The following is a 12996-nucleotide window of genomic DNA, read 5'->3' on the forward strand; positions in this document are numbered from 1 at the left end:
AAGTAATTACTACCACAGATTTATATTCTTGCTTATTTAATATTTGCACTATTTATTATTGCTATAATAATTTTTATCAAACTTGTGTTTATTTAATATTATGAGGAATTTATTTCTATTATCTATTCCTTTTTTGAAATATGGGGCAGAATTATTTCTTTACCCTTTTAGTTTAGTCATGGAGATCTTTTTTAATGTGGGGTCATTTGTGTAAACTTTTTGTAATCATTATCACAGTACATCTTCCCAGGACTTAATATAGCAACAAGCATTTGGAGAAAGGACTAACACAAGCCATGTTTAGACCATTAAGAAATTAGACAGGACATCATTAGCTTTCTGTAACATCAGGAAGCCACTTCAACTCTCTGAGCTTAATTTTTATATGTGGAAAACGAAGCAACTGAAAAGAAATTTCAGTGTTCCTCCATTGTGGTTCCACATTAGAGTCACCGGTGGGGCTGTAAAAAATACTAACATCTAGGATCTACCACCAAAGACTCTGATTTATTTTGTCTATGTTGGGAACCCAGAAAGTTTTCTAGAAAAATTTTTTTTAAAGCATCTCACATGTAGAGGGTTAAAAATCGTGATTCTTATTTAATTTTTAGAATGGGGTTTTTAGATAATGCATGCATGTGACAAAAGTCCTTGGTTAAGGGACAAAAGTCCACAGTCAGTGGGCAACAGCCCATCTAATCAATTCTAGTCACTGTTTAGAGATGGGATTGTGTACTTTGATTATTTAGCATACTTACTGTTGTTAAAAGATGTTGAAAGAATATCTGTAGGGAAGAATATGGAAAATTGTTTGCTATGGGCAAGCCGTTTGTTGATGGAAACTTTAGAGACAATTATACATAGATTTAATCATAAGAATGTAACATTTGCTTAAATCATTTAAGGAAAGGTTATATTTTAGATTAGATAATGATCACAGTTTGATCAACTTAACTTTGCACAAATTGTACTTTGGAATGTTATGTTGTATTGTTAATTTAAATGGTGTTACTAGTTTCTATTGTTTAAGCTATACTTAGCTGTAGATAACTTTTGTCACATTGCCCATGTCTTTGTGTCCTTTTGAAATAATTGAATCAACTGATTTTTCTTGTGAAACTTCTTTGTCTTTACAATAAAAACAGAAGCTAACTTTGAACCAGGGCTGTACCCAGTTTCTCCTTCTAACAGAGGAGGTGCTGAGGTGCAGTCCCTTCGGGCTTGTCACTGCATTCATCTTGCTTTGAGTAATCCTTTTTTGCATCTCCATTACACAGCAAGAAGTGTAACACTCATATGATTCTAATCAGCATCTTAGATGAGAAATACTGATTTAAATACTCTCAAAGGTCCTTCTTTAACATTTGCCAATCTTCTACATGTACCATTTGGATTTTTTAGTCCAGATCAGTTCTTTCCTACAGAATTTATGTATTTTCTGGTACTATAAATATATTCTATAACTTTTTTTTCACATTTAATATTTTTATTTAATTTTCTAGCAGACAATTCATGTACCTCCCCCACCATTTCCTTTAAGTCAGTGTGACAATTTTTCACAGTAAAAATACTTAAAGAGAAGTTTTGGTCAAGAATGGAGTCAAATAGAAAAAAATCAAATCAAACCAAACCAAAACAACAACAACAACAAATCACTGCTGCTTGTAATAAGCCAAAACTTTCACCAGTTATATTCAAATAAAACCACACAATATTGGTGCAATATGTGTTTTCAGTATTTCCCTGGGGGCTGGCTTTCCTCACCATCATGCCAATGGCAGAGGAGCAGTAAGCTGCAGTTTTCCCGTTCATCACAGAGGCTCACTCAGCTTCACATTATCTGGAGGTCCTGGATAGAAGATGCTAAGGTCTTGAAATCCCAAATTGTCATGGCTCCATCAATGCCAGTAGTGCAAAATTTGAGACAATTTTGCTTGTCTGCCTCATAAATAGATGCTTGCATGACACTATCCCGGTACAGCATCTCCAAGCTGTACTGCGGCCATCAGTTGTGGACCTCTTATCCATGCTGCAGAAGCATTCCATGCAGACATGTTATGCTGAATGCTCTGTTTTGGAATGTCTAGTTTGCAGACAAAGGTCAAGGCAGAAAACTGTCATCGTAGTTAAAGAGCATCGGGCAGCAGTCATGGCCAGCAGTTACAATGCTATTCTCTGAGACAAACGTTACACTCAGGAGTGGCAGGAACTCTGTTTTCAGAGTTGAGACCTGCACACTTTTTGAGGCATCAGCAATGGACACGTGCTGTTAAGGCTGACTCAGGCCAGGCAGCTCCCACTAGTGGAGAAGCTGACCCTATGAACCCAGCCTCAAGTGCTACTGCCATCAAACTCTGACGTCAGCTGACCAAAAGGCATCTTGCTGCCCCAGGGTGTACTGACTGGCTTTTCATCCTCTTCTTTAACATAGGCAGAAAACACTCTGCGTTTGAAGTCACATGATCCTTCTGCCAGCAAAACATCGTTGGGATGCCAATCGAAGCTGAGGACCATGGAGCCAATCAGCTTTTTAATGTGCTTGCTTACCCCCCAGTCATTTTCAGACTTGAAATAACAAACAGAAATGAGTGCTGATCCAGTTCCCACATCAAATTTATTCCTACAGGGGACCACTTCACAAAAGGGTGTGCAATTAATTCTCAGGATCATCAGGGTTAGCTTACAGACACCATTTTTCTGGTTCCAGACATAGGTATTTCGATCTGCTCCGCAAGCGACCATGCGGTTGTTCTTGGGAGCCAGTCAATACCTGTGATGTGTCTGCTGTGCTCCTTGAGTTCATGAGCTTTCAATGGCTCCTGTTCTTCTTATAGATGTGCACTTTGTGATTAATGGGGCTAAGGGCAATCTGGGTATGATCCCTGTTTCAGGCATGATAGGTAATTGGCTCTAGTAAAAACTGATGCAGGGTTATTATTTTTAGCATTTTCAAAAGGGAGGAAGCTGGTGTGGAGACAGTCCTGATGGGCTCGGAGCAGAGAATTTGTGGACTCTGGTCAGTAGAGGAGAACAGGCTGTGGCGAGTGCAGGTGGAGAACCGAGGCCCAGAGGGAGTAGCTCTCCATAACCTTTTAATGTCAGGAATTTGTTAGGATTTTTGGAACAACATCTGGTACAATTTAAGAGTTAGCTATTATTATGTATGACTGGGAAAAGTGTCTACCTTTACAAACATTTCACCAGCAGACACTAATTAATACAGATGGTGTATAGTATGATATTTACCTAAAGGATACTTCATTCTTATTGGCTAATAGTTATTAATGCTGTTCTAAGGGCTTTGTATATATTAACCAGCAGCCCGAAGTGGGTACCAGTATTAACCCATTTTACAAATCAGAAATCCAAGGCACAGAGATGTTTAGTTACCTCTCTAAGGTCACAAAGCTAGGAAGTGGCAGAGGAAGAATTTGATATGAGGCAATTGGCTTTAGAGGCTGAATTCTGCCTTCCTGAGCTATAAATATAGCTAATAATTTTCACCAATTTTAAGTTCATTTTCTGGCAAGAAGTGGTTCAAATGACTATTTAAACAATAAATTTTAGGTGATTTCAGTCCATCTATACTACAGAAATTTTGAAGCAGATTCTTACTCATTTCCTACTTTTTCTCTAAATTCATTAATCTCCTAATGGAAATTCATTGTCTTCTCTGGTGTTTGTAACATCTTTATAATTACATTATAATTTAAAAAGTAATCTCCATAGATATACATAAGACTGGTTTCAGTGCCTTCTTTTAACTCAACTAACCATTCTCATTTTTATTATCCCATCCTTTAATTAGCTTTAAATATGTCTGACATAAGTAATCAGAGAGCATTTCTCTAAAAAGAATGAGACACTTTAATGAGTACTTTCATTAAAAATCTAAGCATATTCTGTCCATTAAATTTACTTCCATTATTAATCTATTAAGTTTATTTTTATTATGGAATCACATTTGTCAAGCTTTCTTGCCCTTAATGAGTCCAGGCATTTGGGGATCATGATGCCATTATTTCCTACAAGTATTTTTTTATTTGAATGTGAAACTGCATATATTCTATGGTTTAAATATGACCCCCAAAGTTCATGTGTTGGAAATTTGATCCACAATGCAGCAGTGTTAAGAGGTCAAACATTAAGTAGTGATTAGGGATTATGCCTTTATTGTGGGAGTGGATTAGTTATTTTTAGAGTGGGTTCCTGATAAAAGGATGAGTTTAGTCCAATTTCTTCTTTCTCCCAAACTCCCTTGCTCTTCTGCCTTTTTGCCATGTAATAATGCTGCAAGAAGGTCCTCATCAGATGCCAGAACCATGAGCCAAGTAAATGTTTTTTTATTTGTAAATTACCCAGTCTGTGGTATTCTGTTATAGCAGCAGAAAACAGACTAAGACAATATAATATTTGTGCAATTTTAGCAGCTTCATCAAGTTTATGAATTTTTAATAAATCTTCCCAGCTCTGGTTCTGGAACGTACATCAGTTCCCTTTGAAGCAATTACATAATTTTTTTTTTTTTTTACTTAATCTGTTCTCCTAAAATATTGTAAAGATATTAGATTCAAACAGATAAGTGCAATTATTATCATTCTTGAGAGATATTCAGACAAGACTGCAATGAGACATAAAATGATTTCTATCCATGACCATACTCCATTCAAAGTTTTCCGTATGAAGTCAAAAATGTCTATGGATACATTGTTAACTTAATTTAGGGAATATAAAATAAACATGAATTTGTGGAAAATACAACTCAATACTTTCATATTCTAAATTCTTTAACATGTTTTTTCTTTCCAACAGAAATCAGTGGAAAAAGCAATGATATTTCCATAAAGCACTGCCCTGCCAACACAATTGTACTCTTTGATAAAAATGATTTCTCCCCCTCATAATAATCTTAGGTTGCTGTTTAAATAAAATGGTGATTTTTGAATTCAGCAGAATTTATCTATCACATAACAATTAAACAGGAAGCAAAACTCATATGTTAAAAACAGAATTTTTAAGAACTAGTTCCCCACAAAAAGTTAATGTCTTAACCAAATGAATATTTATTGTCAAACTGACACAGCTAATTTCTTATTTATACTTTTTTTGTTGCTAACAAAATTCTTATCCTTCCTAATTTGCTTGACAATACAATGAGCTGGGGGAGACTTACTTGAATACTCAACTTCATGTTGGGAGAACTGGACTCAGTTTCTAGCTAGTCATGATATCTGATTCTCCTGTGCAAACTAAAGGTGTATGGGGTCTCCAGGACTACGGGTGTTTAATGCTTTGAACGGGCCAAAGATGAAACATGCCCTTCTCTTCAGCTATTTAGATTGCTATTAAGATACCATGTAAATGTTTATATGATCACTTCTGTTCCAAAGTTCATGGCAGTCTAAGTCAATGGATGTGCCAAGTTGTCATTAAGCATCCTAAAGGAGAAGCAGCTCAGTACAGGGATATTCCCTGTGAGAGATCATTATATTATAATGATCTATATAATGACTCTTGGATTCGTAGTTGAGTCTCCTGTATTTAGAATAGTGCCTTGTATACAATGGACATTTTTTATTTGTTGGAAGTATGAAAACTGATTAACACTACACCATAAGCTCCACAACAGCACTGAGAGTGTCTTAGTCCATTTTATGTTGTTATAACAGAATACCACAGACTGGGTAATTTGTAAATAAAATAAATTTATTTCCTACAGTTCTGGAGGCTGGGAAGTCCCAAGTTGAGAAGCCCACTTCTGGTGAGGGCCTTCTTGCTGCATCATCCCATGGCAGAACACAGAAGGGCAAGAGAGCATGTGTGAGAAAAAGACAGCAAGATAGGGCCAAGTTCACTTTTATAACAAACCCATTCTCTAGGTAACAAACCCACTCCTGCAATAACGGCATTAATCCATTCTGAGAGCAGAGCCCTCATGTTCAAATCACTTCTTAAAGGCCTCACTTCTCAACACTGTTGCATTGGGGATTAAATTTCCAACACATGAACTTTGGAGAACACATTCAAAACATAGCAGACATTGTCATTTTTTCTCTTATTTTTTCACCACTAACATGGTGTCTGGCACAAAAATGCCACTCAATAAATTCAAACTGAATGAATTAATAAATAAAGTAATTAAGTAAGTTCTTTGGGTACTTGCTGAACACAAAACTAAGTCCAAGATCATTTTCAGAAGCCCTGCTATATGGAAGGGAGGGGGCAGGGGTGGAGGGACGGGGGTAGGAATCCTAAACTAACAGACCGTGTAGAAAATGTCTACCAGAAAACAGGAAAAGGATTAAAATTAAAGAGCATTTTTAGACATCTTGATTACTTGGTTAAATGCTATTTTAAGCTGTCATAAAGCAAATTTGGAGATCTTCTGTCTATCATCTATTCATTCTTGAACGATTGTCAAGGCAATTCAACTCATCATGTGTTTTCAACTCTGATTCATACAACTTTTTGGAAATAAATTCAATCAATGAATCAGTCAAGTTATCAATCAAATAATCAATACTTATTAAACACCAACCCTATACCTAGTCCTAGCTAGGTTGTGGGAGCTTACAGATAAAAGATATAGTTTCTCCTTCAAGTCACAGGGACTTTAAGAAGCAGATCTCAATTTTGACATGAGAGATTTGTCTATATCCCTGAAACTTTAAATTTACAAGGAAATGTAACCAGACAAATGATAAAAAAGTCAACATCACCATCATATCAAAACAGTCCTTTATTATTTATAAAGCTTTTTCATAAACACTATTTCTCATTTGATGTTGACTAAAATACTCTGAGAAGAGAAATTATTATGATATTCATTTTCATGGGTAAGTTTAGGATATGGGAACTTAAATAACTTGGTCCAAAGTAACTCATACAGTAAGAAGCAAGAATAGACCTCAAATACATGTCTTTCCTTTCTAAATTACCATGATTTCCCCATCACACTCTGCTGCAATAAGATAAACTTTTATCAATACCCCCCACATCAATATGGATTCTTCTAGATGTAAAGCTTTCTTCCCGTCATCTGCCATAGCTTGTTTCTGGAAATGATAATACAAGTACATGCAAAATAATGCATACAAAAATTATTCCAGATTCTCAAGAGTCAATATTGCTCTTTAGAGAGCCTCAAATATATAGTTCCTCAGTCTTCAGGACCACCTTTGAAATGTGCATCTGAATCTGAGGAAGAGTTTAGGTTGCTTTGGCCTTAATTGCTATAGTACGTGAAAGTCCCTTTATCTCTTCTTTGTGTCAAATCCCTTGCAGTACTGCTAGCTGCCTCCAAGCTTGCCAGAATCAAGAACTTGGAGAAAATCTAGCTGGCAGAAATTCAATCCAGGCAAGACAAAAGTGATGCTGATAGGCAGAAGTATTTAGAGTAAATAAGGAGAAGTGCTGTTTCGCTGGCAATCGGGGACATCGTACCCACCAAACATAAACAGCTTTGTGGTGTTACTGGACTCTGTTGCTTCTGGACTTCCTAACAGCTACTGTGGCTGGAAATGCCATCTTCCATCTCCAGCTGGCTTGAAGGCTGCATACTTTCTTCCAAATTAAGATTCTGCCACAGTGATGTACACATTTGTCATATCCAGCTGGACTACTATAATGCGTTCTAGCTGGTTCTCAATACACAAAATAACATAAACGTTACAGACAACAGTGTAAAGTAATTTACTTGTTGGGAAAACTGGCCATCAAAATTAAATGCATGCTTGGGTCTCTGGACAGACTCTACAGGTGTCAAGTCTACAAAAGACCATTAACTTTAGTCACCAAAGACCAAGTCACATCATAGTCTATAGTCAATCAATCCAATGCCCAGAGTTTTGTAATGAAGATATAAACAATTGACAAATCAAAAAAGAAGGAAAGAAAAGGTCAAAATCAAATAGCATGGTATAGACAAAGACTTTGACTTTTATTCATGGGTTTATGTGCCTAGATGTCTTTCAAAACAAGGTTTTTGACATACAACCCTGAATAAGTCAGATTCGAATAGGTCAGCAAATGCTGCACTGTATGTCTTCACTCATTGAAAGACAGTGAACATTACATTGTGTAAAGTACCCTGTAGAATTCACTCTGTCAAGATGTCACCTTAAAAAAATCTACTATTTCTTCACTAATATGAAAAACTGCAAGTAGCAATATATTTTTTCAATGAATTATCTCTAAACTTTGACTCCTAGAGAATGTTCAAACTATGATTAATGAACAACAAAAGTATGTGTGTGTGTGCACATGTGGGTGTATGTGGGTTATATTTAATTTCCCCATTTGAACCAAGACTAAATGGCATAATGTATAATATAGGGCAGATATTGGAAAAAGTTTTCTCTAAAGAGCCAGATAATAAATATTTTAGGCTTTTCAGGCCATACGGTCTCTGTCCCAACTGCTACTGGAGGAAAAAAGCAGCCATAGACAATACGAAAACAAATGAGCATGACTGTGTTTTAATAAAACTTTCTTCATGAATATTGAAAATTGAAAATCTGAAGGCCATTCTTAGCTTGTGGGCCTGAAAAAACCAATAGCAGGACGGATTTAGCCTGTGGGCTAGCCAGTTTGCTGACCCCTGTTCTATGGAACGACATTAAATAAGATATAAAATTCAACACCATCAGCCTAAATTCTTAGCTCTGCCACTGTTCTTCCTCGGAGAACTTGAGCAATTATTTAGCTCCCCTAAAATGGAGTTAATAACACTAGAACCCTCAATGGGTTATTTCGAACTTGAACTGTGATAATATGTTTTTCATATGATACTAATTGCACATAGTAAGTGTTCAATAAACATTACCTATTACTATATACTAGTATTCTAAAGTTAACTCCTCTTTAGTTTCAGTGAAAAGATTAGAAAATAGCCCTTTTGTGTTTAAATTTTCAAAATTATGTTTTTAAATGCCTACATATTCTCTTCTCAAAGGAGGGAACCAGATTTGCCCAAAGATGTCAAAGAACATTTGGAAAGGGGCAAATGTACAAGCAACCCCGCAAAATCTGCCTAAAAGCCCATCTCCATCTGAACTGACACCTACCCGATTTCTGTCTTCAACTGTCAACAGTTCCTCCTCCACGCACTTATCCAAGACATCTCTAACGAGAAGCGAATCCACCAGAGTGGGCTGAAGGAGGTTCAGCAGTTGGAGACATTCATCATGAGCGTTCTCAAATGACGGAGAGGGCAAGTCAGTGAGCTCCGGGTTCATGTAGCGGGCGGCTAGAGTGCTGCCCCCTCTCTGCAGGGCCTCCACAAATTCCCGAGCCCAGCCGGGGGGCCAGACCCCCTTCTCCAAGGTGCTCAGAAGCTGTTCCACTGCGTGCATGTTCCCGGCCGTGACAGCCGTCCTCTGAATCTGCTCCTTGTCCTCTGCAGTCAGGAAGCTCAGGTAGTCCAGCACAGGCTCCACCTGGATGTACATTTTCACTCTGGCCCTGAAGCACGAGATGAGGTAGCGGAAACTCTTGTCTGCGGAATACCCATTCGACATGTTTGCTTCTCAGGGGAGGGAGAGGATTCTCCCCAGTAGAAGGTTGCTGTTCTCTGCTCTTCTGGTAAGCTGTGTGTGTCGCCGCAGCCCGCTGCCTCGGAGAAGCAGGGTCTGCAGCGCTGTGCCTGACACTGACAACGAAGAGGCTGGACGCAGGGACCCCCGGTGGGCGCGGGGGGCGCAGGCGCACCTGGGCAGGTGGGCGGGCGGCGCGGGGCCTGGGGACGCGCACGGCAGGTGCGGGCTGGCGGCGCAGCCCCTCGGACTCTGCGATGCGATCCTCCCGGGCCGGGGCCGGGGCCGGGGCCTGGCGACGCAGCTGCACCTCTGGCGCGAGCCTTCCTGCTCCAGGCGGTTCTTGTAGTTTGCCTGACTGGTTTCTGTTTCGATTTTCTCCTCAGGACGTCCCAAACTTAACCGCTTGGCGGGGAGTAAGTTTCGTCGGGGAGGAGGTGCTGGCAAGGCGGCCTTTGGTCAAAGACACTATGGAAGATAGAAAAGGAAAGCAGATTCTCTCCCTCTGCTCTAGCAGTGCTCCGTCTTCCCAGCGGGGTTTTCCCTCAACAATCAGATGCCTTGTCAGCTAAAATGTGGAGGGCATGAAAGCATGTGGTTCGGGACTTCCCACCCGAGAAGTAAACAGAAACTCTCGCAGAGCTTGATGTGAACAGGAAGGAGTTCCTCTCGGCTGGTGGATGCAGGTAGGTCTGGCCCAGACACAGTGGTGACACTGCAAGGAAAAAGTGAAGAGATGAAGTTAAGAAGACGTCTTCCCAGAAAGGTGGAACCCCAGAACCCCAAGAGGAAGGCCCTCTGTGCCCTTCCTAAAATAGACCTGACCTCCTGCGGGTTCCCCAAACTAACCAGTTCCCCCCCACCCCCCGGGAGTTTGAGAATGGGTATGAAAAAGTGAGTCACGACAAACAGTTCACTTTATTGCCTCAATGCCTAGATTGCCAGTATGTATACAGCTTTGACCAAGGCTTGGTGACAGATGCAGAGGGACTTTAACCACCAACTCAGCTTAGAAGGAAGCCAAGACTGAAGGTTTCTTATTTCCCAGCATGTAAGTTCCCCATATTCTTTAATATACAACTTTCCTTTAATAAAACAAAACAAAACAAAAAAATCCCCAACAACTTATTTTTGATATAGCTGCCATTCTTTTCTTGGATTCAATACAGCAAGTTTTGGCTGAAGCAGCTAGGAATTTAATTAGCAACTAATGTACCAACTTGTAGTAAACATCAACATTTGTCTATGTCATGAAAGAAAAAAAATAAAACACCCACACTGAAAAATGACAGCTTCATTTCAGTACAGAAGCCACAAAAATGTGAGTCCTGGAGGGGGCTGATCACTAAGGAGTATTTCTGCAGCCGTGGGTAACGGTGGGTCACAGTATAGATGCATCATAATTACAACCTCATGGTCCAGAATTATATGAAGGATAGAAGGGTCATGTAGGCTATCAAAAAGACATATTTAGGAAAACAATCTGTTAGCAAAGCACGTTCAGTGAAGTCTTATTAGGCCAGGGAAGCCTGCTAGTGGTTTGGACTGCGTAAGAGAAGTAGTCTTTGTGAATATTTACCGGGGGCATACAAAATATCCAAATGAGCACTTTATAGCATGTTGTCTTATTTCCTTCTCTAATTATGTTATGTAGTTAAGCTTTTTTCTCCCCTAAAGGATTTTAAGCTTTTTAAAAAAGGGACATATTCACATGGTAACCAATACAATACTCTACAACTCTTTTGAATTGCTAAATCACAAAGGGTTAAACTAAGATTAAAAAAAAATAATGATGCATTGTCAACTACAAAGTATTTTCATTATTCATGCACTAGATTACATAAATTGTATTTAAAAAATCTTATTTAATTCATCTGATTTTTTTACTTTTTAGTTTTTGTTGTATTTTATGATATATTATTATAGTTGTACATGTAAAGATTTCTAAATAAATACCTACACAGTTATTTGGGTCCATGTTCAAATATTTTCAATGATAGCAATCAAAAAAATCTGAGTTTCAGTATTAAGGCAATGCCACTGGTGCTCAAGGCATTTTGTTTGAATACAAAAATAAAAGGATGACCCCCCCAAAACCTAGAACACTAGTTTTCCAGTTGCTTTACATACCTGAATATACACAATGCGCTTGAAGAGTACCCCCAGTAGGAAGTGCCACAGCAGCCCATTCAGTTTTTTGCGGGGTGGCAAACTAATTCAAGTAACAACCTAGAAAGTTGTTCTCAAGCCTATCTGCAGATTAGACTCACATGCAAAGATGTATAAAATTATCCACTGCATCTGAATCTTTATGACTGGAACTTTAGTGTCACTTATTTATCCTTTCAGTTCTACTTGTGATTCCACTCTCCAGCCAGAGGTGAGAACTAGAGATTAGGGTCTCTGCTAGCCTAGGGCCAACTGTGGATAATGTTGATTCTCATTTTTGGTGGTAGTTGCATTCTATAAAGTTGTCATGAGCACTAAATTAGTGAATACTGAGCTATTGCTCTTAGGGGAAATATAGGGTTAGGTTCCTTCAAACCTCTGGTCACATTTTTATCAACTGATCTATACATAACCTTGTTTTTGTATATTTCTGTTTAAAGACATTTTATTTAATATATATTGCTGATTCAATAACACTGAATTCAGGATCAATAGCACTATAACTCATGCCTGAAGAAAGCTTATCTAATACAGTTATTTGCTGTGTAAGGCACATCACAGTCCTCCAGTGCTTTGGGGACATCAAACAACACTTTAGCACTATGCCTTGGAGCCATTTGAGTCCAAGCAGTGGACTCACCAACAGAAAGCAAAAAAATATGACACTAAATATACTACAAAAAGGACACTTGTTTATAAAGAAGTACGAGAGCTGAAATGAGAAGGCAAAAGCATTGCGTTGTTTGACCTCGGCTGGGAATGTGTGCATCAGGTGATTCAAATGTTTTGCTGCTCTGCATGTGTCTGCAAATGACTGTGAAAGTGCTACAGGTATTGATTTTGAGGTTATAACAAATTTTAGTAAGTATGGAATCCATGAGTAATGAATATCAACTGTCCTATAGTCTGAATGTTTGTGTCCTCTCCAAAATTCATATTGAAACTTAATCTCTAATACAACAGTGTTAAGAGGTAGAGCCTTTGGTGGGTCATTAGGGCCCTTATAAAAGGGTTTGAGGGAGTGAGTTCAGCCCCTTTTGCCCATCCATCCCTTCCGCCACGTGAGGACACAGCATGCAAGGCACCATCTTGGTAGCAGAGACCAGAGCCATCAGCAGACACTGAACCAGCCAGCGCCTTGATCTTGGCCTTCCCATCTTTCAGAACTGTAAGGAAATAAATTTCTGTTGTTTATAAATAACCCAGTCTTGGGTATTTTGTTATAGCAGCACTAACGGACTAAGACAAACTCTGTATATAGTTTCTGGGCCTAACCAGGAGAATTTGGAAAACT

The 12996-nt window shown here is 38.7% G+C and overlaps 1 protein-coding gene and 1 pseudogene across 1 annotated transcript in view; both read right to left on the minus strand.

The window, feature by feature from the left end:
• Positions 1–9518, minus strand: part of IFIH1 (interferon induced with helicase C domain 1) — a 52553-nt gene extending 43035 nt beyond the window's left edge. The window contains exon 1 of the mRNA XM_063108824.1: positions 9066–9518. Coding sequence (XP_062964894.1) covers positions 9066–9518 — 453 coding nt within the window. The remainder of the gene's footprint in view (positions 1–9065) is intronic.
• Positions 1832–7046, minus strand: LOC134388171 (actin-related protein 2/3 complex subunit 1A-like; annotated as a pseudogene).
• Positions 9519–12996: the final 3478 nt, after the last annotated feature.

The sequence above is a fragment of the Cynocephalus volans genome, chromosome 1 (assembly GCF_027409185.1).
Source record: "Cynocephalus volans isolate mCynVol1 chromosome 1, mCynVol1.pri, whole genome shotgun sequence".
NCBI classification, from domain to species: Eukaryota; Metazoa; Chordata; class Mammalia; order Dermoptera; family Cynocephalidae; genus Cynocephalus; species Cynocephalus volans.